General features: G+C 45.2%; 1 protein-coding gene across 5 annotated transcripts in view; it reads left to right on the top strand.

Moving 5' to 3' along the window:
- Positions 1-208: 208 nt before the first annotated feature.
- Positions 209-23,525, top strand: part of LOC135912004 (nose resistant to fluoxetine protein 6-like) — an 84,422-nt gene continuing 61,105 nt past the window's right edge. For 3 of the 5 annotated variants that reach the window (XM_070532673.1, XM_065444387.1, XM_065444386.1), the window contains exons 1-2: positions 209-357; positions 1,811-1,931. In XM_070532673.1, coding sequence (XP_070388774.1) covers positions 316-357; positions 1,811-1,931 — 163 coding nt within the window. In that variant the 5' untranslated portion in view covers positions 209-315. Of the gene's footprint in view, positions 358-1,810; positions 1,932-6,405; positions 6,542-23,525 lie in introns of those variants that run through there. The other 2 variants (XM_070532676.1, XM_065444388.1) reach the window with 2 other exon arrangements.

Here is a 23,525-nt window from a genome sequence, read left to right as displayed (position 1 = left end):
GCAGCTTTCTTTTTTCCTTTCCAATATCAGTATCGAAGTAAATACATTTAGTCACTTTTTAATATTGTGGTAGTGGTTGTGGGCACGGCCCCCAACGGACAACACGTGTGGATGACTGGCACGACCGGCCACCATGCGCAGGCGCCGGGCACCAATGGCTATCTATAAAAGCAGCAGTGTACCACGCGACGGAGGAAGTCGGCGACCGGGCTACGGACGTGCGGGACACCAGGACGGTGAATGAATATGTTGTATTGAGATGTTCGTGCCAGTCTCTGCTCCCTGCCGGATAGCAGCAAGGCCGTAGATTGATTCATGGTGATGGTGGTAGTGGTGGTGTTGTTGGCGTTGCTACAGGTGGGTTTAGCCTGGCCGACCTGGCTGGCAATCGCTCCACCTGGCAATCGCTCCACCTTTTTGCGTCTCCATCAGTCCTGCCTCTTGCAGAAATGGTAGAATGCGTGAAAGTTCACAATGCGTTCTTTTGACGGCGATGCGGTGAATGAGCGAGAGCGGTTGCGCTTGTCGGCGCTGTAGCAGACGTCCGGAAAAGGAAGTTGTCGAATAGGGATGTGCAGTGATATTTCCCTAATAATATAGCTTCAAGTACAAATGCATGATGTGCGATCATGTTATCTGTTGACTGCGCTTCTTTCATTTAATTCCCATCGTTTATTCCGAGCTTCGCTTCGTCCTCGCTCTCATACAACGCCGTAAGTTAAACGCGCTGCACTTCGGTTGCACGCTTATCTTAGCGTAAGAACTTTTTGGATAAGAACGGCGCAGCTTAGTGAATTCCGCCCCAGTTTTTTGTTTTCGTCAACGGTGGCGCCCTCTTCCTGGTGCACTCTTAAAAACGTTTGTAACCTTTGGGGCTTATCTTGTACTACAACGATAATTGTCATCTGTCTTGCCCGCATTTCATTTCTTTAACGCTGCGAGCCCGGCACTTCCAAGCCAGTGTGACACAGCATTCTCGACAGGAAAGTAGCGAGCGCTGAATTTTCAAGAACGGAAGGGTTGATATAAGAGTTTATACTGGTCAGACCAAGTTTCATAACATTGATAATGGCAGCGGGCTGCCTGGAGATGAGCAAGTGGCACAATGCTTACATAAACAACTCCCAGAGGAGTTTCTGCGCGAATTTTTTTATTGTGCCAGCTCTGTAGTTTGCCCTTAATGACGAATAAAGACCGCTTCTTGCGGAGTATGTATATGTATGCGTGTGTATGTATGTGTATATGTATGAATTAGTATGAGTACTAATTTACTTTCTAGTACAGTTCTGTAATTTTGTTCCGTTCTTTGTTTTAAGACATTACTCGTGTACGAAGCAAGCTTTTCGACTGTTATGAAGTGCACTTAATTAAGCGAGCGCACCGAGTCCACCTGGCTGCACGAATTGTTGAGGTCTCTCTCGAAGCAATGAAGTTCGTGCGAGCTGAAAACATTGGATGAAGAGAATTCATGCCTTTCCCTTTTTCAGCTTCTCTTCCCCATCTCGGATCTGCATGTAGGCTAAGGAATGTCAAATAATCTTAATTCCTGCGTTTCTCTGTATTTTTTGCTTGAATATCTTTCAAGTGCACTGTGTAGTGCGTTCGAACCACTCTAGTGAGCAACTACACGATTTCATTTTGGTTGCTTATTTTACGAGTTCTTTAAGCCATTAGCATGGCATGCACAAAATTATTGATCCAGCCTGTACCTTCGCCGTCTGTGATGCTTTTCTCGATATCTCACAGCTACTCGTTTCGAGGCTGTTATGTTCGACTATGCTTCATGGAAACACTTCGCTCTATGTTCCAGGGTAGACGCGCTCTTCTCAACGGCTCGACAAATGAAAAAGTCAGCAACCCAAACATTAGGTTTGGGATTTGTGCTCCATCAACTTGCTCAGCGAACGACCTGCAGTTCATAACGCACAAAGGTAAGGTCTTTGGATTTGAATTGTTAATTATGTGAAGCTGCTTAGAACAATATATATGTGGAAGGAATATAGGTTAGCAGGTCATAATAGTATCGTTCTTTGTTATCTCAGAGCAATTAGAAATTTTGCTGTATTTATAAGAGCAGCATCATAAAAAAAAGAACATTAACAAGTTAATTATCCAACGCATGCTAATTCACGCAGAAGCGGTGCAAATAAACATGTTGAACGAAAAGAAAGCACTAGTGATATCTGGAATGCCAAGATAAGTTTCAGTTGACTTGCAGCGTAAAGAAATCGCAAGAAATAAATATTCGAAGCTATGACAAATTAATCGGCATTAGAATGTGTATTACCTCAGACTTACTATTTTGGCCACAGAAGAGGCATCTATTTAGCGATCATACCGCCACCGTAAGTGGTCAGCATACAGGCTAAGTACTCAAATTACTGTGGTGTCTACCAGTCTGGGAGCGCACAAAAAGGTATTTCTTCACGGCGTTGTGGATATGCTGCTAGCACTGAGGAGAAGTGATATATGAAAGACAGGTACCAAATAGCTCATCAGGCAAATGATGCTATAACATATAATGTTTTTGCAGCACTTTAGGATCAAAGTTCAGGCTCAAACAGCGAAACCATGTATTGTCCCTCAAGCTACATATAAAATGCGGCAACATATTTCTCGAGTGTAGACATATATATATATATATATATTCATCGTATACGATGAAAACACCAAAACTCTGCAAGTGAACATCTTATAGCACACCTCACAGGCGGAAAGTTTTAATTTTTCTAAGGGTGGGGGGGGGGGGAGATTGGGGCCCGACCAGCTTTCCGGACCTCAAATATATATAGAGTGACAGCCTTATAGGGCTATATACAAGAGACCTCATAATAGGTAGGAGATATTTCAGTTTCACTGCCTGAATCCTTTCGCACCACCAAGAATCTGGCGTCTCTCGTTGGTGTAATCTTCCTTCATGAAATTGTTTTATGTTTCGCTATCACTAATACTGCTTCGCCCTTCCGGACAAACTCTAGCATCTCTCTTTTTTTTCCTGTGTGTCCAAGTATAAGCGCTGCCGCGCATGACCGCTGTTGATTCTGATTTCGAGTGAATGCGGCTTGACCTCATTTCGTTTACTGAGTGAATTATACATGGTGTCCCAGCTATCATGCACCAAGACCTAAAAAAAGAGCAATTCCGTTACTCAAAGAAAACCTAGTGCATATTGTTTCCAGTACAGTGGAGTAGCCGCCAGTAATTTTTTTTGTACCTGAGATTTAATTAGGTACGTATAATTAATTATGTAACTCGTGAAGGACTGTCCTAATTATCGAAGTGTCAATGAGGTATTTGTAGGCAGCCCCAAATGACATCTAACTGTGGTATTTTCAGCGACGTACTAATTGCGTACAATTGTTTCGAACTGGTAAAGAAACCCCCCGAAAAATGAAAAATACCACGTGGCTTCGCTACCACCCCATCATAAAGCAGCGCCCTCATATAAGCTTATTGAAAGCAATAGAAGGTCCCGATACAGTCCTTGACTATGAAAACGCGCTCTGTGTACCAAATAATTGTAATGTGGCCCAACTTCTACTATTAAATTCTGATTCTGATTCTGAACAGCTTTGCCCGTGGCAAATCCGAAGAGACAGCGCATCACCTTGATAATGGTACGGAAGGAGCATCAACAGAAGGTTTCGCGGCTTCGCAGCTATTCCTTCCTCTCATTTCTACGTCACACTTATTATCCGTCTCTCAAGGCCGACTGATCCCATCGATAACAAAAGCTCCTTGATAACGTGTCCGAAGCGCCGCTCTGACCAAGCACGAAACGCAAGAAGCAATGGAATAGGGATGGAATGTTTCAAAATCCCGACTCCGCTCGCACCGCATCGAAAGAGTGCGCGCGGGTAGATTTCGCGCCAGAAACTTGCTTCGGACCAAAGCCAAATTAAAGTGACCATTTAATATTTATGAAAGTGCATACATGCAGCAAAAGCAGGTTTGTGGCCACAAATGAAAGTGAAATAAAGAGACCGAGAAGCGACTCACAGGTAGAGGAACGGCAGAACCGATGCGTTCAAGAAAGTAAATGTACCGCTTCTAAATAAGCCGAATTGGCAATCGGGACGTCTGCACAGAAAAAAAAAATATCGTCCACGCAGAACCTTCTCTGGGATTTATCTGAATGATGCGTAAGCATTTCGTAGTACTGACGTGGTGTTTCGTAGTAGTATATGCTTGTGTGTTTCGTATACGCGCCGTGCACGCCGACGGACGAGCCACTGGTGGCGGCCTTGCGCAGAACAAGCGGGAGAGGAGCCTGGCGCGCGCCGTAGTTAGTTGTGTCGTTGATCGTGCTTCTCTGTGTTATTCACGTTTTCAGAGCAAGATAGGCAACACCAATCGCACGTGTGCGATACGGTTCTAATCATTCCCGGCAAAGCCCCATCCGCGGGAGCAACGGTAGCAAAAATGCATCGTCGCTTCGAAGGGAAATTTCTTGTTGTCATCCTTTTCTTTGTCTCGTCGATGTTTTTTTCCACTCGATCATAGTTAGACGCGTAAGCAACGAAGTTCGTCTGCAGTGCAGCATGAGGTTCAAAGGCATTTAGTTAAAGTTCGGAATGCTGTTTGCCACTTATATTGTTTTCCGCTTCTTTACCGCGTTGCGCTAGCTAGGCAGCACGACTGCACGAGCGCGTTGCGTTGTATGTTAAAGCTACTGAAGTTTGCAAGAACTGAAATTGTTGGTTTTATGTGGCGCGGTAAATCTTCGCACCAGCTGTCGCGCAGTTCATGTTGTTGCACCTATTTTATGCGTGGCTTCGCACATGTTTAACTTTTGCTACTTGCTCTAGGCATAACTCTTGTCGATTCTTTTGAGCTGCGAAGTTTTCACCCTGCCTTGTTTGTAAAGGGTATAAATCACGCTGTGTCTTATCGGAATGATACCAAGGAAGTGCTTCTTTAACAGCTTTATTCTTTTCGCTCGAGGGCATCTTAGATATAGTTCGCTTTCTTGGAAATGTGTTTAGAAAATAGGTAGTTCAGGGCGAGAATTGCTAATAGCTGCTGCATATGGTATTTTTGTTCCATTTCTCGCTGAAAAGTTCGCGTCCCGTTTGGGAAGTCATCACACTTCGATGCTGCCTGAGCAAACTCAACACACCGAGTGATCTGTTTGTTTCACAACGTAGTCCCTTCTTGCATGTGATTTTGTCCTCAGCTGAATTCTTTCTTATACTTACGCTGCAGACGACTAAACCGGACCTTGCCGCCAGCGCTCATCTGCTTTGACTGGCGCTGCTCTGCCCTTAAATATATCATGTGGCACCTCTCTCTAGTAATATAAAAAAGTACTGAAAAGTTAGTCTGTCTTTAGCTTCGTACGTTTCCAAGCAGCTCCCTTGGGGAATTTAAAATTGCACAAACTGCACCGGGAACGGTAGTTCATCGGCGTATGCAGCAGAATTGCATCGGCGGTACAGCACTAACACGCGCTTTTATTAAGCCGTGTGTTTGGTGACTTCGTTGGCTAGTGTACGCGTTTCCATTAATAAATTGGCAATTACTCTTCTTGAGGCGACTTCGACTACAGCTATTCGGCGACGTCACATGTATTCATCGGCAGAAAAATCACAACGGCATATGAAGAGATTGTACCGTGCGGATTTGTTTGATATATATCTGCACTAACGACGTTTGCTTATTATTCAGGTACAGAAGCAGCATTGCGGCAAGGGTAGAATAAAAAAAAACCATCGAGAGATCGCATCTCTCAACAAAATTTATCGGCTAGTCAACATGAGCTCCACGTCATGTAAATGGGGTTCATGGCGTTTCTCTGCGGGACACACCTTGCACGTATGTGGACCATGTTGTCCCAAAAACCGGTAACATCGGGTTCATACCCGCTCGCACAGAGTTCAGCATCTTCCCTACAGCTGTCGCCGCAGAAGAAGCAGCCTGGCACCTGAACAAAGGAGAAATCGCAGCCGCGAACTTGAGCCATCCTTGCTGCAAATGGTTGTCGTCTGCTACTGCTCCCGCGTGTACTGTTGGAAGCGTCCGCTAGGTGGCTTTCAGTGGCGCCTCTATAGGCGGTGCACGAGGCGTATAGTTGCGAGAACAACCGCGAAATAACCATGAAACGGAGAAGCGCGGTTGCAGCACCGAACTGTTAAGTGAGACCAGCACGAGGCGACGCAGAAAAGGCGAGTAGAAGCAATGTTCACTGGTGGTATATATAGTCTGCAGCGGATGTGAACGAGGGATGAAATGACCAGGGAAGTGTTGCAAATGAAGGAAATATACGCTACATTTATTAGGTACAGTGAACCATTATGAACCGTGATCAACCGTGCCCCGGTGGCGGCTACGTCTGGCGCGGCGCTGCGGCCCGTGTCTCGAAAGCAATCTGCGAAAGCGGCAGAGTGCGGCACAAGCTGGGAGCTCCTCGAGTGCAGTGTTCTCGCCGCTTCGTTGGCGTTGAAGCGAGAGGCAGCACGCAGGTGAATTCACTCGCAGCTGCGGGTGCTATGTTGAAAGCGATCATCTTGCGGGACGGACGGAGGGACGGTTCTTCCATCGGGTAAGGATAGAATTGCTTGCGCATTTAAAACCAGCAGATGTCAGTGTGCCCTATTATCTATGAATTCGCAAGTGCCATTGAACGCCAGTTGTTGCCTAGAGGACGTGTTCGGATAGGTCTCCTTCTGCAGCTACGCAGTAATGACTCCGCTTTACCACATCTTCTGTGGCTTTCTTGATGACCAACGCTAGAATTCTACGGCAGACATTCGTCATCCTTGCCTCAAGCTCATCTGACGTCCGTCTCGATCATGTAAACACGATATTTCATATAGCCCTGACGAAAGAAATCGAGTGCATATAGGTCAGGTGATCTAGCTGCTCAATTTACAGGCCCATGCCTTCCAATCTATTGCGCATGAAGAATCGCATCCAGCCAGTGCTGGCGCCCCATCTTGCTGATACGACAGAAGTGGAAGACGTGACAGCGGGACGTGGCTGAAAAACTCATCCACCACTCCTTCAAGGGTTTCGCCCACGTAACGCTGTCCAGGCAGTATGTAATCGAAGATGGGACTGTTAATAGCACCGGCGTAAATTGTGCACCCCACATTGAACGACCACGGGTACTGGTGCCGATTCCGCTTTACTCAGTGGGGATTGGAGTCACTCTAGTAGTGTGCATTATGCAAATTTACCCGGGCCTTTCTGGGAAAATTGGCTTCATCTGTGCACATGATGTTGTTCAAAAAGTCCGGTGACTCACCGGCTTTTGTGAGTACCCAATTCGAAAAATCTAGACGATTATGCAGGTCCCTATCTTCCAAGCATTGGAGCAGGTTAAGGTAGTACGGGAGAAAGGCCGAGTCATTTAGAATCCAAACTGATCACTTGGAAATTGGTACCTGGACGGCCGCGTCTCACACGCTAGCATGAGGGTTTGATGCCATAAATGCTAGAACATCCGTGCGTAGGCTAAGACACAAAGATGGAGTCCCCTGCCGCTGTTTCTGGAAGCTGCCGTTTTGTCTCAGGTTTTCACAGTTTCTGATGATAGACGACGCGTTCGGTCTACCGCCATGACTGATGTACATATATTTGCGGCCTTCCTCTTGTTGCCATCTGCAGCTCCCAAGGCAAGGATCACGTTTTCCTTCTGCCCATTACCGAAAGACATGGCGACTGGGATGAAACAAAACCCACCTTTAAATCTTTGCACTGACGTTGACAATTCGCTTTTGTGGCAATGTGTCTTGTGGCAAAAAAAGAAAGAAAGAAAAAGAACTATCCGTGCACTTTATCTGCACTAAGACAATGGACATCACAGCTTGTTTCCGACACCAAACACAACGTGTTACGTCGGCCATGGCGCAGCAGATAAGGCACTAGCTCTATCACGATGTTTTTCTTTATTTACTTTATTTCGTTCTGGCTAACTCAGAGGGAGCCTGTTCGAAGGCGCTGCTTTATGATGTGGGTGGGAGCGCAGTCACATGGTATTTTTCATATTTTTCGAGGTTTATTTGTCAGTCGGAAAGATTAGTACGTAATTAGTTCGCCGCTGAAAATACCGCGGTTAGATGCCCCCTGGTTATGCCTACAAATGCCTAGTTGACACTTTGATAATGAGGGCAGTGCGTCTCAAGCTAGATAATTACAATTCCTAATTAAATCTCAGTAACGAAAAAATTACTGGCGGCTACCCCACTCTACTGGAAACAATATGGACTAGGCTTTCTTCGAGTAACACAACGCTCTTTTTTAACATCTTAGTCTATGACAGTCGGGACGCCCTGTATATATTTATGCAACTAGTGGTGTCTCCAGCCCCAATAAATGTTGTAAATTGTTAGAAGAGTTTTTTTTTCATGAGTCATTAGTATTGATTAATGGAAAGGGAAGCAATACTGAGAGATTTATGTGCATTTCACACGCCGTTGATAAACAAGCCTGCCGAAGGGATCAATGAAGTCTGCAGGTTTTTTTTTTCAGGGTAAAAAAAAAGCACGTAAAGCAATTTAGAGCGAGGTGAACATACAGCAACCGCATGATATTCATTCTGTAGGCATAAGCTATCCATGCCTTTAGAAATAACTTTTGATCGGCTATCTCCTTCTCTTTCAAAATATCATAAATTTTGTACTGTGTGTATATTTAAATATATTGTATATGTGCATGTAGCTTAACGAGGAAATTTAAAACAATGTTGAAGTGAGAAAATACGGACGAGGCAGCCGCCGCTAGTGCTTCTACTGGGCAGGAGCTCCTATTGACAGGATTTGCAGAAATAAAGCGAAATTATGAATTAAGAGCCGTACACGTCCGTGCCAACAATGATGCAGTAAGCTATTAGCCACAATAAAATTTGAAGTGAAGAGGTCCAGGCAAGTCAAAAGAAACCCCAAATGATGTGGGTGACAAAACTCTGGTAATGACATTTTAGGTGTGCGTGTGTGTGTGTGGGGGGGGGTTAGGCTTCGGCACCGCCGGGGGAGACTCTACCCCCTCCGGAATTTTCCGGAGGGGGCTCGGTACCCGGAGCCCCCCGTAGTCGGCGTACAGCTAGGCGCAGCCTGTACCGACATCGGGCCTATTAGATAGCAGTCGCGGCATACGTGATAGACAGTGCAAACGAAGCAATTTGTAAATCTTGTACAGGTTACAAACATTATCTTACCTAAGAGCACTTCCTTAATGGCAGCCAATCGGCTGCCCACCACTCATGGGTGTGACAGCGAGGTCATTATGAGCTCAGGTGACCGCGCTTTCTGGTTATATATATATATCTATATATATATATATATATATATATATATATATATATATACATTAAAATTTTGTTTACGTTTACCCTAAGTAACGCGTCGTATCATGCTTCTTTCGTACCTCTACTGGACGAAGCATGAACTCATATACCGGGTGTCCAAGTTAACTTGAACCAAGATTAAAAAATAAAAACCAAGAGCTCTAGTGAAATCGTACTGACTGTATAGTAGCGGAAGTCGTGTGTACTTACATTCAGTATTTATTTCATCACGAAGTATTAATTATTTATTTGCTTTTAAGCAGTTAAGTTTTTATTATTGCTTGAATCGCAAACGTGTCAATTACAAAGTTGTAGGGCACCTTAAATAACGTGCGAATCAAGATTTTATTTCGTGCTCAAGGGTGCCTGCTTGTTTTTTCCAAGAGAAAAACAGAAGCCCGCGAAATATGCGAAATACGAAATAGATGCGCGCTCGCGTGCCGATACTCAAGCCGCCTCCAAGCAACTTTCTCAAGATATACGGCTGCATTCGTTTATCGCCGTGTCGTAGAAGGCGCCTTCATGTACACTCTAAAAACTGTTTGCACCCTTTGGGGTGTATATTTGTCCCACAACAATAATCGTCATCTGCGTTGCTTGCGTTTCCTTTCATGAAGACTCGGCGCTCGCTACTTTCCTGTCGAGAATGCTGCATGCGTCACACTGATAACGCGCATGCCGTTCGTGACTGGGAAGTGCCGGGCTCGGAGCGTTAAAGAAAGGAAATACGGGCAAGACAGATGACGATTATCGGTGTGGGACAAGATAAACCCCAAAGGGTGTAAATGTTTCTAAGAGTGCACTCTTACAACGGTTGCACCCTTTGGTGTGTATATTTGTCCCACAACAATAATCGTCATCTGCCTTGCTTGCGTTTCCTTTCCTGAAAACTCGGCGCTCGCTACTTTCCTGTCGAGAATGCTGCGTCACATTGATAAGGCGCATGCCGTTCGTGACTGGAAAGTACCGGGCTCGCAGCGTTAATGAAAGGAAACGCGGGCAGCACGGATGACGATTATTGTTGTGGGACAAGATACGCTCCAAAGGGTGTAAATTTTACTAAGAGTGTGTAAGAAAAGTTTACACCCTTTGAGTCGTATCTTGCCACACAACAATAAACGTAATTTGCCTTTTCCGCATTTTCTTTCTAATGCTGCGAGCAGGGTACTTCCCAGTAACGAACGGCATGCGCGTTATCAGCACGGCATAGCATCGCCGACAGAAAAGTAGCGGGCGCGGCGTTTTCAAGAAAGGAAACGCAAGCAAGACAGTTGACGATTATTGTTGTGGAAGATATACACCCCAAAAGGTGTACTTTTGTCTGAGAGTGTGCAGAAAACAGCTACTCAGGAGTTTATTTCAATAAAAAATAAACGAAAAGCACGTAAGGCGATCTCAACCGCTCACAAAGAAACATCCAAAGGTGCAACTGGTTTAGCTATTTACTCTTTCTGTCTCTTGAACTTCGGAAAAGAGGCGAGACAAAATTGCCTTTTACCTATTTCTATCTTTGTCGCAAGCTTTCTTTTTATGTAAGGACAGGGTGAGATCATGAAGGTGGGTTAAACAGCCACGTTTTACACCAGTTTTGAGCAATTATTTTTCACTGCCACTTATAGCACCTGCTCAAACAGGTCCCCGTCTGAAACAATACAGTACTTGCTTTTTTCCATCATTTGTAGTGTTGCAGCTTTGACCAACGACTTTGAACTCTCGCGGCTTATTTTTGCTTTTAGGACATCCGGTGTTGTAGTTTCGGTGCTATACACGCGATCTTTCACGTAGACCCACAAGAAGTCCAGTGGTGTCATGTCCAGCGACCTTGCAGACCTGGGGTACAGGTCCGCGCGGAAGTGGAAGGTTGCCACAGACGTCGTTCACGGGACCTTCAAAGATGTGGTGGACGTAGCGTTGTTAAGTTATGGGGTTTTACGTGCGAAAACGACGATCTGATTATGAGGCACGCCGTAATGGGGGACTCCAGAAATGTGGACCACCTGGGTGTCTGTAACGTGCACCTAAATTTAAGTATACGGGTGTTTTCGCATTTTGCTCTCATCTATGAATGCGGCCGCCGTGGCTGGGATGGACGTTGGACGTTGTGAAGATTAACTTGTGCGTTTCTGGAGAAATTAGCCTCATCCGTCCAAAGCACCCAAGTGGGGAAGTCAGGATCCAATTGGCAAACTCAAGTCTGTTTACAAAATCTCGGTCGTCAAGTTTTTGATGAAGATTATTATGGCACAGTGCATATCCCCGTCTTTTTTAAGTCCTCAACGCTGGTGACCTTGAGGTTCCCGCCTCCACACGGGCGTCGCGCACACTATACTGTGAGGGTTAGCAGCAAAGAATGCCAAAACACCTGTTTCCGCTTCTTCAACTACCGTAGCCGTCCTGTGTCGCTTTCTTGTGAAGCTACCCGTCTCGCAAAGGACTTCGTACGTTCCAAGTATTGTTGACAGACTAGGGTGCCCTCCACAATGCCACATCAGTAATAGCTTGGCTGCCTTCCTCCTGTCGCCGTGCGCCGCCCGCAAAGCCAGGATCATTTCAGCCTTCTGATCATTCGTGAAGGGCGTGACTGTCTTCTTAAAGACCAGGTGACTGGCGTGGTACCGTTGAGCTCTCCCGTTATGGTATACGCACTGACACGTCAAGCAAAAATAATTTACGTAATCGACATCAGCATGTGCTGGCGGTACAGATCTGCCACAACGCATTAGATGGGCGTAGCCTGCGCAAGGTTTATTTCTATTGCCAAAAGGAACGAAAGGAACATACGTTCCGGGTGTGCCTATCTACAGAACAAGATGAGTCCGCAAAATTAGTCCCAAGGGCGCCGTCACGGTGTGCCAGCTTCGAAATGCTCCCCTACGGCTCCGCTACGCTTATCATTGCGTCAGTGGAGTATTCTCATGATGGCGCGACCATCAAATTGCGTGAAGCCGTGTACCCGTGGCTATTTGCTTGGGAGCGCCTGAGTAGCGGCGCGCGCGCGCATATCTAATTCGTATTTTGGATGTTTCGCGCGCGTTTGTTCTTTTTTCCAGAAAAACCAACGAGGAAAAGCTGAGCACAAGACATTTTGGAGGTTATTTGAGGGCCCCTACAACTTTGTATTTGACATGTTCTTGATTCAAGCAATAAGGACAATGTTCACGAATAAAAACATTTATTAATTAATACTTCGTGATGGAAAACATACCGGCTGTAAGCACACATGACTACGGCTACTATGCAGTTGGTACGATTTCACTAGAGCTCCCGTGTTTTCAAAAAATCTTGGTCCGAGTTAAATGGGACACCCGGTATACATCTGCGAAAGCATTGGAGATGCCGAACTTGAAAAGAAGCTGTAACCACGTTGAACTGAAAGTTTAGAAAATTCTTTACTTTACATAGGCGACCTATACCGGAGGACACATGTACAGTAGGGACTCGCAGACATCTAATCTCATGAAGATGCTAGTGCGTGCCCTAACTCGAGCCGCTAGACTTGTTGTAAGGGATTAATGCTTTCGCAGGAGTGTGTCCGGCATTAAGTCTCTTTTAGGTAGTCCTGTTCTGAAGAAAGCGCCGACTTCATGCGACGTTAGAGACAATGTACAACATATATTTTCACTAAAATCAGACAAAGCGAAATTAGTATATTCTGCCACCGTACTTTATATCTGCACGCAGTGACAATGACTGGAAAATACGTGCAATATTTTGCCATACATCTTCAATGAAACCGCTTCCCTCTATTGTAGTAGCATGGAACCAATAACCCCAGTGCATCACTGATTGTCAATGCCACGCTTCCTTCAAGGCCATGTCGCAGGGTGCATGCGATTTCTGAACAGAAACCGTATTCGTCTTTTCTCTAGCGATCGATTTTTGCACTTGTTGCATATTTATTATTTTAGACGATGTTATACAAAATTATAGCCTAGCTACCATCCTTTCTTCTTTCTTCCTCTTCTTTTTCTCTTTGTATTCCTTTTGTGTTGCTGTTTCTGGGGAGTTTTTACGTACATTTCTATGTGGTGATCTGTTATCCACCCAGATGTTTTTCTCTTCTGCGGCAATGCTTTACTGGCCCTGCAGTATATTATAAATAAATAAATAAATAAATAAATAAATAAATAAATAAATAAATAAATAAATAAATAAATAAATAAATAAATAAAAAATAAGTAACCTAATAAATAAATAAATAAATAAATAATACGCGGAGAGTGATAAATAGCGATGACAGGTGTATGCACAGAGAAGTACGGCGCATATCTAGCTGCATTTAAGGATTCTGTACCACTTGTGTCATAGCGTTACACTTCCATATTGACCAAGAATTGGAATACAGCAATGACACATACCGAATGGCTAGATGAAAGAAAATAAAGTTATTCAAAGAATCCATTAAACATAATGCGCTATTCCATTAAGAAGTTGGTTTTCTTTAGAGGAACATATGAGGGGACATCCTATTTTCAGGCTTCATGTAGGATTTCTTTCTATTGTGCGAAACGTGAGGTGCGCTTGGTGCACACACTATACGTGACAAAAATCACGACGACGCTTCAGACTGAATGGGGCGGCCAGTCGCTACAGTTACGGATACGGCACCTTTTGCCTGGCAAGCATCCGCCACGACGTGCCTTATATTTGTCGCGACATGAATTCATTCAAAATGCGTCATACATTTCGTCACTGCGATTATCCGTTTGACGCAGCAGGGGCCGCGCTCGATTTCGATATTTCCTGGATTCAGCTTTGAAACTCGATTCTTAATGTCACGAATTGAATGCAATTTTCAAGAATTAGAAAAAAGGGGCGGGGATGTTACAGGGCCTTTATTAACGCTATCGCGTAATAAAGGCCCTGCGGCGTCGGCGTCTGCGGTAAAAAAATTGCGATAAGGAACTTTCGAACCAGATTCCGAACCATGCATACACAACCACTCTTCTATCATCAAAGTTGCTCATACCTTGTCTTTCATTCTTTACAAAGCCATTCGGAATTTCCAGAAAGGCAGCCCACAAACAAATGTAATGAAAAAAAAAACGCAGACCGCACCGTATCAATTCATGTTAGCTCTTCTCAAACTGAAATATTAAAAACGCGAAACTAACAGGAGATCGACGTACGCAAGAGGCCGCGTTTCTACCAGAAAGCTTGCCTTCATGCACAGCGTTCGCCGCCAGCATTTCCTGGTAAACGTTACGGCTACATAAGCTGCAGTTGCCGGGAAGCATGAATAGCAGGGTCTTTGAATGTCATCGCGTTCCACTCTTAAAGGCTAACCTTAAGCATCCTAACAAATTTGTAATGTTCTCTTTATTCATAAGTAAACCCGGCGGGATACCGACCGACCTGAGTATCAATTTCGTGTGCTTGTTCGGCTTTCATGAGCTGATGTTCTCGTAATTTTGCTGGAAATCAATGCCCCGTTATTTCACCAGAATGGTACCTACAGAATCACAGATTTTTGTTCTCCTTTAATTTTTTTCTTGCGCTCACGGCTTTTATTGACGTGACAGCGAGTTAGCCAGGCCAGATAGTATGTAGCACCCGGTGCAAACGAATTCCAGAAAATAACGAGGTAATGTACCTTGTCAATAAATGACCTGCCTCTTGTTTTTAAGTGGTTTGAACGTCGGGCAGTTCGAACAAGCGCTTCGTTTCTTATAAGAGACACCGGATTGTGTGACTAATCGTGACACTGCACTCGGTGGCGTTTTACGTCTCAGTGCGACATTGACATAGTATAGAACTATTGTGGCGCCTTCACAGACTGTGGACAGCGTCCACACTCACAATTTCATATTAGTCATTGCTTCCTTCTTTTCCCTTGTTTCATTATCATTTCCCCTTCTCCAGTACAAGATCGCGAACGAGAGATATCCTGTGCTTAGCCTCCCCATCTTTGTTTTAATCTCTCTCTCTGTCTCTCTCGAAAAGGCGTACCGCCCTCTGCAGGCTTCGCTGCCCAAGCGAGGCCTTAAAGGCCTACGCATTGGAGCTCCGTTATGAAAGTATTCAGGCTGCGCCAGTGGGTGCACTTCTGCTCCTAATACACTGTCTTTTGATTTGGATGTGGAGGCGGCGACATGTGTTTTATGTCGCCAACGCTCGCAGCCGCGCAGCGACACGTGCTCCGTGTCGCCAGCGCGACGACACGACGAGGCGACATACACAACATGCGCCGCCCCGCCGGTTGCCGCAGCCGCGCCTAGACTTAAGCAGTTCTTCAGCCAACGAAACTGATGGTGTGCAGCCTACGAGTGTAGAAAACCCTGAGGCTGGAGCGGGCTCGTTGCACGTGGCTGTTGGCGCTGGCGCTGCACATAGCATGCATGTTTTCTTTTATTGGCACTTACCCACTAAGATGGGTTGGGCGTGCGGGTGAGGTGGGTGATAAATTATTGTAAAAAAAAAGTTCGCACATCCGACGCTACATGGGAGTCTATATGTGGATGCGAAACATCTTCCCGCACAACGCATGTGAATAAATGTTTAATTAATTTTGAAAACATAAATACCAAATAATGTGGGACCTCCGTAAGCTGTAGGAGTAGGGCAACGGTTGATCTAGTTAACACATGTTTAAGTAAAATCATTTGAAGCACTACATGATTGATCCATTGCAACATATTTTCTTAACTTGTCTACGCGTTTATGCTACGCGCTTGGCACGTTTATGTTGAAGCATTCCTGTCAAAGGGCGCTGCCTGGAGAAGTTAATGAGAGTGGTTTGTTGGGCTAGTTGGTATAGGCTGGCATTCTCCTAGCATCACCTGCAGAAGGGTGAGTAGCGGCCCGGGAAGGCTCAAATAGGAGACGGCGTGAATCTACAAATTGGGAAATCCCCTTGCGAACTCCTAAACAATGACACGCCCTGTTGGGTTCTGTTGCTAATCTGCCCAAGTTTACGAGGTCGAGTTCCAGCACCCCCTTCCTGAACGCTAGAAACGCCTGAAACCCATGTTCAAAACACCGCTAACGTTTTTATCTCTGGTATTGTCACCTGATGAATTAGTTATGCATAAACCTCTTCGTTTTTCGAAGCAACTGAATCCCGTTCCCGTGCTTGTCCTAATCTTAAACCTCAATGACGCTCTTCGCTTTTCGCAACAATATGACGAACTTTGGCATCAGCACGACGATGTTTACGCAATTAAATCTGTTGCGCTGTCAAAGCTCGTTTATATTAATCAAATACGAATAGTTTAGTAAAACGACCTCCGAATATTGAATAGCATATTGGATGTTTTACAGTTTCGAAACAAAAAGTGAGATATGAAGTTTGGATGGGCTCGTCTTTTGAGAAAAATGAGGGCTATTATACGTTATTCGACATATGTGCGTAATATAATTCGCAATTGAACGTCCAGACAATTATTAATATTATTTGTTCTGAAGACATATATGCACTTGAGAGAAAGGGGACACGAGGAGCAGGCTGGCTACGGCCACCGAAAGGGACACCTTCTCCAAAAGGAAGCAGAAGCATAGGAAGGGAAACTGAGGAGCCTGTAAATTAGCAACAACTGCTTCCAGTTATCTGTGGCAGCATGATGATGGCAGTAACGAAACAAGGAGAAAGCACCATCACCGGATGCTCGTACAGCGTTGTGTTCGTTGAAGGAGAATAGTGTGGTACTACAGAACCGCGCAAACCTGGTGAGATTGGCCACATAATTTTAAAGAGAAACAATAATCCAGCTACTATAGGCTGCCCAAAGGGCATTTTTATTGAATGACTTGAATTTATTGATCTGAAGTTATTCGCCCGATGTGTTAGCACAGGAACTGGTGTTTCAGGGCAGCAGCCACAGCTCTGTAAACAGCGGAATAATTCGGTACTGTCCTGACTTCCGTCGTTCTCCTTCCTTCGAGGCACCACCATACGAAAGAAACAACATTCGACACATGCGAATAGTAAATTTTCAAATAGAAAACGAGTCTAACAGCAGAGAAAATTTAATTCGTATTCGATATTTCGAATATTCGCACACCCCTAGCAATTTTACATACATGCCGCTGTTTCGAGGTCGCCCTCCTTAAGGCACCTTCTCAAGGTAAACTTTGCGCACCACAATTTCGACTTCTGCAATAGAACACGAGTGTACAAAATTCAATTCACTTCAATTCAATTCAATCTATTTTGATTCCAAGGAAAGTGAAGCGCTACTCATGAGAGCGCATGACACGTGTTGTTCTTGTCCATGTTGTGGAATAAACCACAAGTGAAGAAGTGCTTCGAGCTCCGTTTCTACGCATTGTCCTTCATTTTCCCTCATATAGTCACGTTAGTATGTACGGCAATAATAGCTATTAACTTTCATCTAAACGAATTACATTTTCAGTCCGACACCTTTACTGCGAGCGCGTCTTCGTCGTCGTCGACACTCAGCTCACTTCATCGTTCTCAGCTTCCGCAGAAGCGGCAAACTCACAAAACAAACACCTGTTATGCAAGTGGCAATATTCTATTCAACCATTCATCCATTCCATTAGGAGGCTCCTGTTTTTAGAGAAAAAAATGAATTTATATTACGGGTTTTACGCGCCCAAAACCCCGATCTGATTACAAGGCACGCCGTAGTGGGGACTTCGGAAATTTGAACCACCTGGGGTCATTTAACGCTTAGAGACAGTTTAACGTTTAATGTTTTTAGAGACAGCGATGATAGATTACACGTAAAAGCTTTAGTCTGTCATTTATTGCTTTATTGCTCAGAGCAGATGCGCACTTAATGGCATTGCCTTTGCAGGTAAGATAAACCATGCTACCCGGTTCACCATACAAATAGAGTTGCAGATTGGTCGCAATAATGCTGCGCATTAAAAAAAAGAAAAAAAAAACAGGTCAAAATTTGCTTTCAGTTGGAAACAGGGGTCGAATTCCCAATAATTTTCGTTCGTAAGAGCTATTTACAATTGTCCAGCCGCCTATGCTAACACTATGCCCGACATCACAATTGGGTGGCATTTGCTATTACGAACAGACTTCGCGATAACTTTTTGGTGAATACGGGTCCTGATTAATTTACGCCAATACACTGAAAAAAGGCATATTTTCACCGCTCTGTATCTCAGCAACAAAAAAAAAATCAACATTCTCAAAACGGCATCTATTCGGATATCTGAAGCCGACAAAATTGATATAAGTGCAGATATAGTATACCGGGTGTTCCAGTTGACTTGGACCAAGAGTTTAAAAAAACCCAAGAGCTCTAGAGAAATCGTACCGACTTCATAGTAGCCGTAGCCGTGTGTGCATACACCCAGTATTTTTTCATCGCGAAATATTATGGGTAAATTGCTTTTAATTAGTGAACTTTTCGATTATTGCTTGAATCGCAAACATATCAATTACAAAGTTGTAGGGCACCTCAAATAACCTCCGAATCAAGCATTTGTTTAGTGCTCAGCTTTGCCTGGTTGGTATTTCCGAGAAAAGAAGCAAAAGCGCGCGAAACTTCCGAAATACTAAATAGATACGCGCTCCTACGCCGCTACTCAAGCGCTCCCAAGCGAATAGCCACAGATACACGGTTTATTAGCGATGGCACCTCGATGCAGGGCTTCAGGCTATGCGTTGGTCGCGGCATCATATGAACACGCCGCTGATGCATTGTTAAGCGTAGCTACCAACGGTACCATGCCAGTGACCTGCTCTTCAAGAAGACAGTCATGTCCTTCACGAATGATCAGGAGGCTGAAATGATCCTGGCTCTGGGGGCGGCGAACGGTGAAAAGGCAGCCAAGCTATCCCGGATGTGGCATTGTGGAGGACACCCTAGTCTGTCAACAACACTTAGAACGTACGAAGTCCTTTGTGAGAAGAGTAGCTTCACAAGAAAGCGACAGAGGACTGCGACGGTAGTTCAAGAAGCTGAAACGGATGTTTTGGCATTGTTTGCTTCTAACCCTCACGGTATAGTGTGCGCGACGCCAGCGCAAAGGCCAGAACCTCAAGGTGATCAGTGTGGAGGATTTAAAAGAAACGTTCACATGCACCCGTATCATGTACATCTTTATCAAATACTTGAAGACCGAGATTTTGAAAACAGACTTGACTTTGTCAATTGGATTTTCACGAAATGTGAAGAAGAACTAGACTTTCTCACTCGCGTGCTTTGGACGGATGAGGCTAATTTTTCCAGAAACGCGCAAGTTAATGTTCACAACGCGCACTACTAGAGTGATTGGAATCCCCACAGGCTGGCCCAAACACGACACCAATACCAGTGGTCGTTTATTGTGGGGTTCGGTATTTTTGATGGCAACATCATCGGACCCATCTTCTTTGACAGCACACTAACGACGCAACGCTACGTCCACGACATCTTCGAGGGTCCCGTGAACGATGTCTGTGACATCGTTCGGAACATCTTGCTTCAACATGATGGTGCTCCGGCGCATAGTAGTAGTCAGTCTCGAGCGTGGCTCGACAAGCTTATTCCTGGACAGTGGATTGGCCGGCGCGGACCTGTACCCTGGCCTGCAATGTCGTCGGACATGACACCACTGAACTTCTTGTGGGGCAACGTGAAAATTGAGCGCATAGCAGCGAAACTACAACACCGGACGGCCTAAAGGCAAAAATAAGCAGTCTGCCGCGAGATTCCAACGTCGTTGGTCAAAGCTGCAACAGCATAAGTGTTGGAAAGAAGCAAATGCTGTATTACTTCAGACAGCGTCTTGTTTGAGCACGTGCTATAAGTGGCTCTGGAAAATAACTGCTCAAAACTGGTGTAAAACGTGACTCCTTAACGCACCTTCACGATGTTCATGCTATCTTTACATAGAAAAGCTTGCGACAAAGATGGAAATAGGTAAAAAAGTGCTTTGTTTTGCCTCTTTTTCGGTGTTTCAAGAGACAGAAAGAGTAAATGGCTGAACCAGTTGCACATTTGGATGTTTCTTTGTGGGCGGCTGAGAAACGCCTTACGTTGTTTTGGTTTATTTTTTGTTGAAGTAAACTCCTGAGTAGCTCTTTTTTGTTCTTCCGAGAGCTGCCCTTTTTCTTTTTTGTGCTTTTTTGAGCACTGTTTGTTTTTAACAATGGTTGAATTTCTCTTGTAGCTTTGTTTCATGATACGCGAAGGTGAAAGCTATCCCGAGTGCCTGATGATCGAGCACAACATTCTTGCGTCCGCTGAAGCTGACGCTCATCGCATCATGCTATTAGTTCGCGAAACCTGTCGAGCCATCCTACATGGCGAAGCCTTGTTCGATGTGGCGATAAGCGAATGCAATCATATATCTTTCAAAGGTTGCTTGGAGGCGCTTGAGTATCGACGCGCGAGCGTGCATCTATTTCACATTTCGCGTGTTTTGCTGTCTTTTTTTTAAAAAGAAAACAACCAGGCACACTTCAGCACGAAATAAATGCTTGATTCGCATGTTCTTTAGGTGTCCTAAAATCCTGAAATCTGCAAGAATCCTACGGCTACATAGCGACTGGCCAGTCACCAAAAGTAATAGCAGAGGCTTTTGCAGACTTTTTCATCTCTCATGCATCCAGTGACACCACAATTAGCGACCTTCCTTGTTTGACAAGTCACAGCACCGTAATCGCTTCCTACGGTCCAGCTTGCCAGATGGACGAGGCAGATTTCACTCTTGAGGAGCTGCGACACGTGCTGAGCCTCTCCAAACGCCGCACTGCTCCAGGCGCAGATGGTGTGACGTACCAAGCATTGCGGTACGTTGATAAGAGTTTCCATCACCGTATATTGGACGAGTATAACGAAGTATGGAGAACCGGTGTAATCCCTGCTGAGTGGAAATCGTCCGTGGTAATACCAATTTTAAAGCCCGGGCGTCCGGCAAGGCACCTGAAGTCCTACCGACCAACATCCCTAACTTCAAACATCATCAAGTTAATGGAGCGAATGGTCTTGTTTCGCTTAGATGTCAGGCTAGAGGAGCTCAATTTTTTCCCTGATGTCATGAGTGGCTTTCGTCGCCGCCGTTCGGCTCTGGACAGCATATCAGACCTCGTCTCAGCACTCGAATTTGCTAAAGAAAACAAGCATTCCGCCTACATGCTCTTCCTGGACATACAGCAAGCTTTCGATTCAGTTCCGCATAAGGCGATTATTTTCGCTCTTGCAACCGCGGGAATTTCGGCTTGTCTGCTCCAGTTTGTGCATAATTTTCTGTCGGAGCGCCGGATGAAAGTGCGTGTCGGAGGAGTAACTAGTGAATACCGAAATGTGAAGTGTGGTGTTCCACAGGGCAGCGTATTATCACCGCTTTTGTTTAACGCGGCACTCGCCGCGCTTCCAAGTCGTTTGCCTCGAGACACTGACTTCCCTGTGAACATAGCTGTCTACGCAGATGACATTGCTCTGTGGATAAGCGGCCCTTCGCACCTTGGTCCGCGACTTCGTGCAAGCTTGCAAAGAGCTCTCAACGCTACTTCGGAGTACTTGGGTGAAGTTGGCCTGCTCATATCACCTGCTAAGTCGGCTGCAATAGCCTATCACCCTAAACAACGCGCTCGTCGAACAATGAGCCGACTGTATCTTGACGAAACGCCTATAAACTGGGTGCGACAACACCGTTATTTGGGCCTGATTGTGGATGATCGCATCTCTTGGCGTCCTGCCGTTAAATCTGTACGACGCAAATCACACTCCCTTCTTAAGTATGTGGCCGCCTTAACTGCTCGAGGTGCTGGTTGCGACCAAACAATGGCTCTTCAGGTGTACCAGTCATCTGTACTCTCAGGCATGCTGTATGCATTACCAATTTTGAACATACCACCTAGTTTGATGGCCCAACTGGAGCGAGATCATCGCGTTGCCCTTCGACTAATGCTTGGATTACCTCGTGAGGCGCAATCTATTGCATTACTTACTGAAGCGCATCAGTTACCCCTGAGGCTGCAAGCAGATCAGAGAGCTCTGTATCACATTGAGCGTCTGCATCGCGCATCGAATGGTCAATCGCTCCTTGATCGTCTGATTCACCGCCCATTATCTCGCATGGGAAAAATGGCGGCATTATTTATGGATATCACTACCATTTCTGAACATGCAGCTTAAGATACGTCTCCGCCTCCAAAAGGTATCACGAAACACGTATTCCCCATTGATATGGGGAATACGTGTTTGTCTGATATGGCTGTTTGATATGATATGATGTGATGTGATATGATATGATATGATGTTTGATTTGATATGATTTGATATGATAGTCTGATATGGCTGTTTCGGCAATATTTCAATTGGCTCAGTCTCACTTGTTCGAAAAGTTTCCAGATTATCTTCAAGTTTTCACGGATGCATCTGTACACAACGACGGTCAAGGCGCCTCTGCAGCTTTTTACTGCCCTTCAACAGAAGTACGACGTATCTTTCAAATACCTCATCCAACTTCGTCAACAACTGCGGAACTAGCAGCGATTAATGTTGCACTGAAATACGTGCAAGAGGAGTTAATTACATCGAAGGTTGTCATCTTTACGGACTCCCGTGCTGCCCTTAGCAGGTTACAACGCAGTGAGCTTGATTGTCCACTTGTGCGCAGCATTAATGACTCTGCGAGCAAAATTACATCATGTGGGGTATGTATCGTTGCTCAATGGATACCTTCACACGTAGGAATCGCCGGAAATGAAGAGGCTGATCGGCTCGCTTCAAGTTGCGTTCATAACAACTGTGACTGCCCAGAAATTACGTGCAAGCTTGATGAAGCTCGTCTGCTGATTAGTCGCCACCTACTCAAGCAGCATCCAGATCAGCGCGTCGCAAATGGAACGTTCCCGCCCCATGTTCGTGGTCGAGGCTTGCCTCGTCGCGCTAGAGCACAACTGCTCAAGCTGAGGGTTGGTTGCGTGAACGTGCACGAACGTTTATACAGACAAGGGCGTGCGGAAAGTCCATTGTGTACGTCTTGTGGCTGTTATGAGACACTTCAGCACCTTATACTTGAGTGTCCCGCTTTCAGTGCGCAGCGCATGTCACTAGTGAGAAACTATCATCTCCTTGGCCTGCGTTGTGCGACACTCGAGGAATGTTTATACCCCAGTGGCTGTGCATCTAGACGTGATCAGGCCCATCGCGCCCTACTAACCTTTATAGACCTAACTAACTTAGGTTCCCGTTTGTAGCATGAACATTCGACATTTTGTTGTAGCGTGACCTTCAGTGACCGGCCCTACTGTGTGTGATCAGTGTTGTACCCTAACGCTTCTTCCTTCGAAGATGGGAGGTGGCGGGTTCAAACACCTTGTAGT

Source organism: Dermacentor albipictus, chromosome 1 (genome assembly GCF_038994185.2).
Source record: "Dermacentor albipictus isolate Rhodes 1998 colony chromosome 1, USDA_Dalb.pri_finalv2, whole genome shotgun sequence".
Taxonomy (NCBI): Eukaryota; Metazoa; Arthropoda; class Arachnida; order Ixodida; family Ixodidae; genus Dermacentor; species Dermacentor albipictus.
The sequence above is the reverse complement of the archived record's forward strand: the minus strand, read 5'-3'. Positions and strand labels throughout refer to the sequence as shown.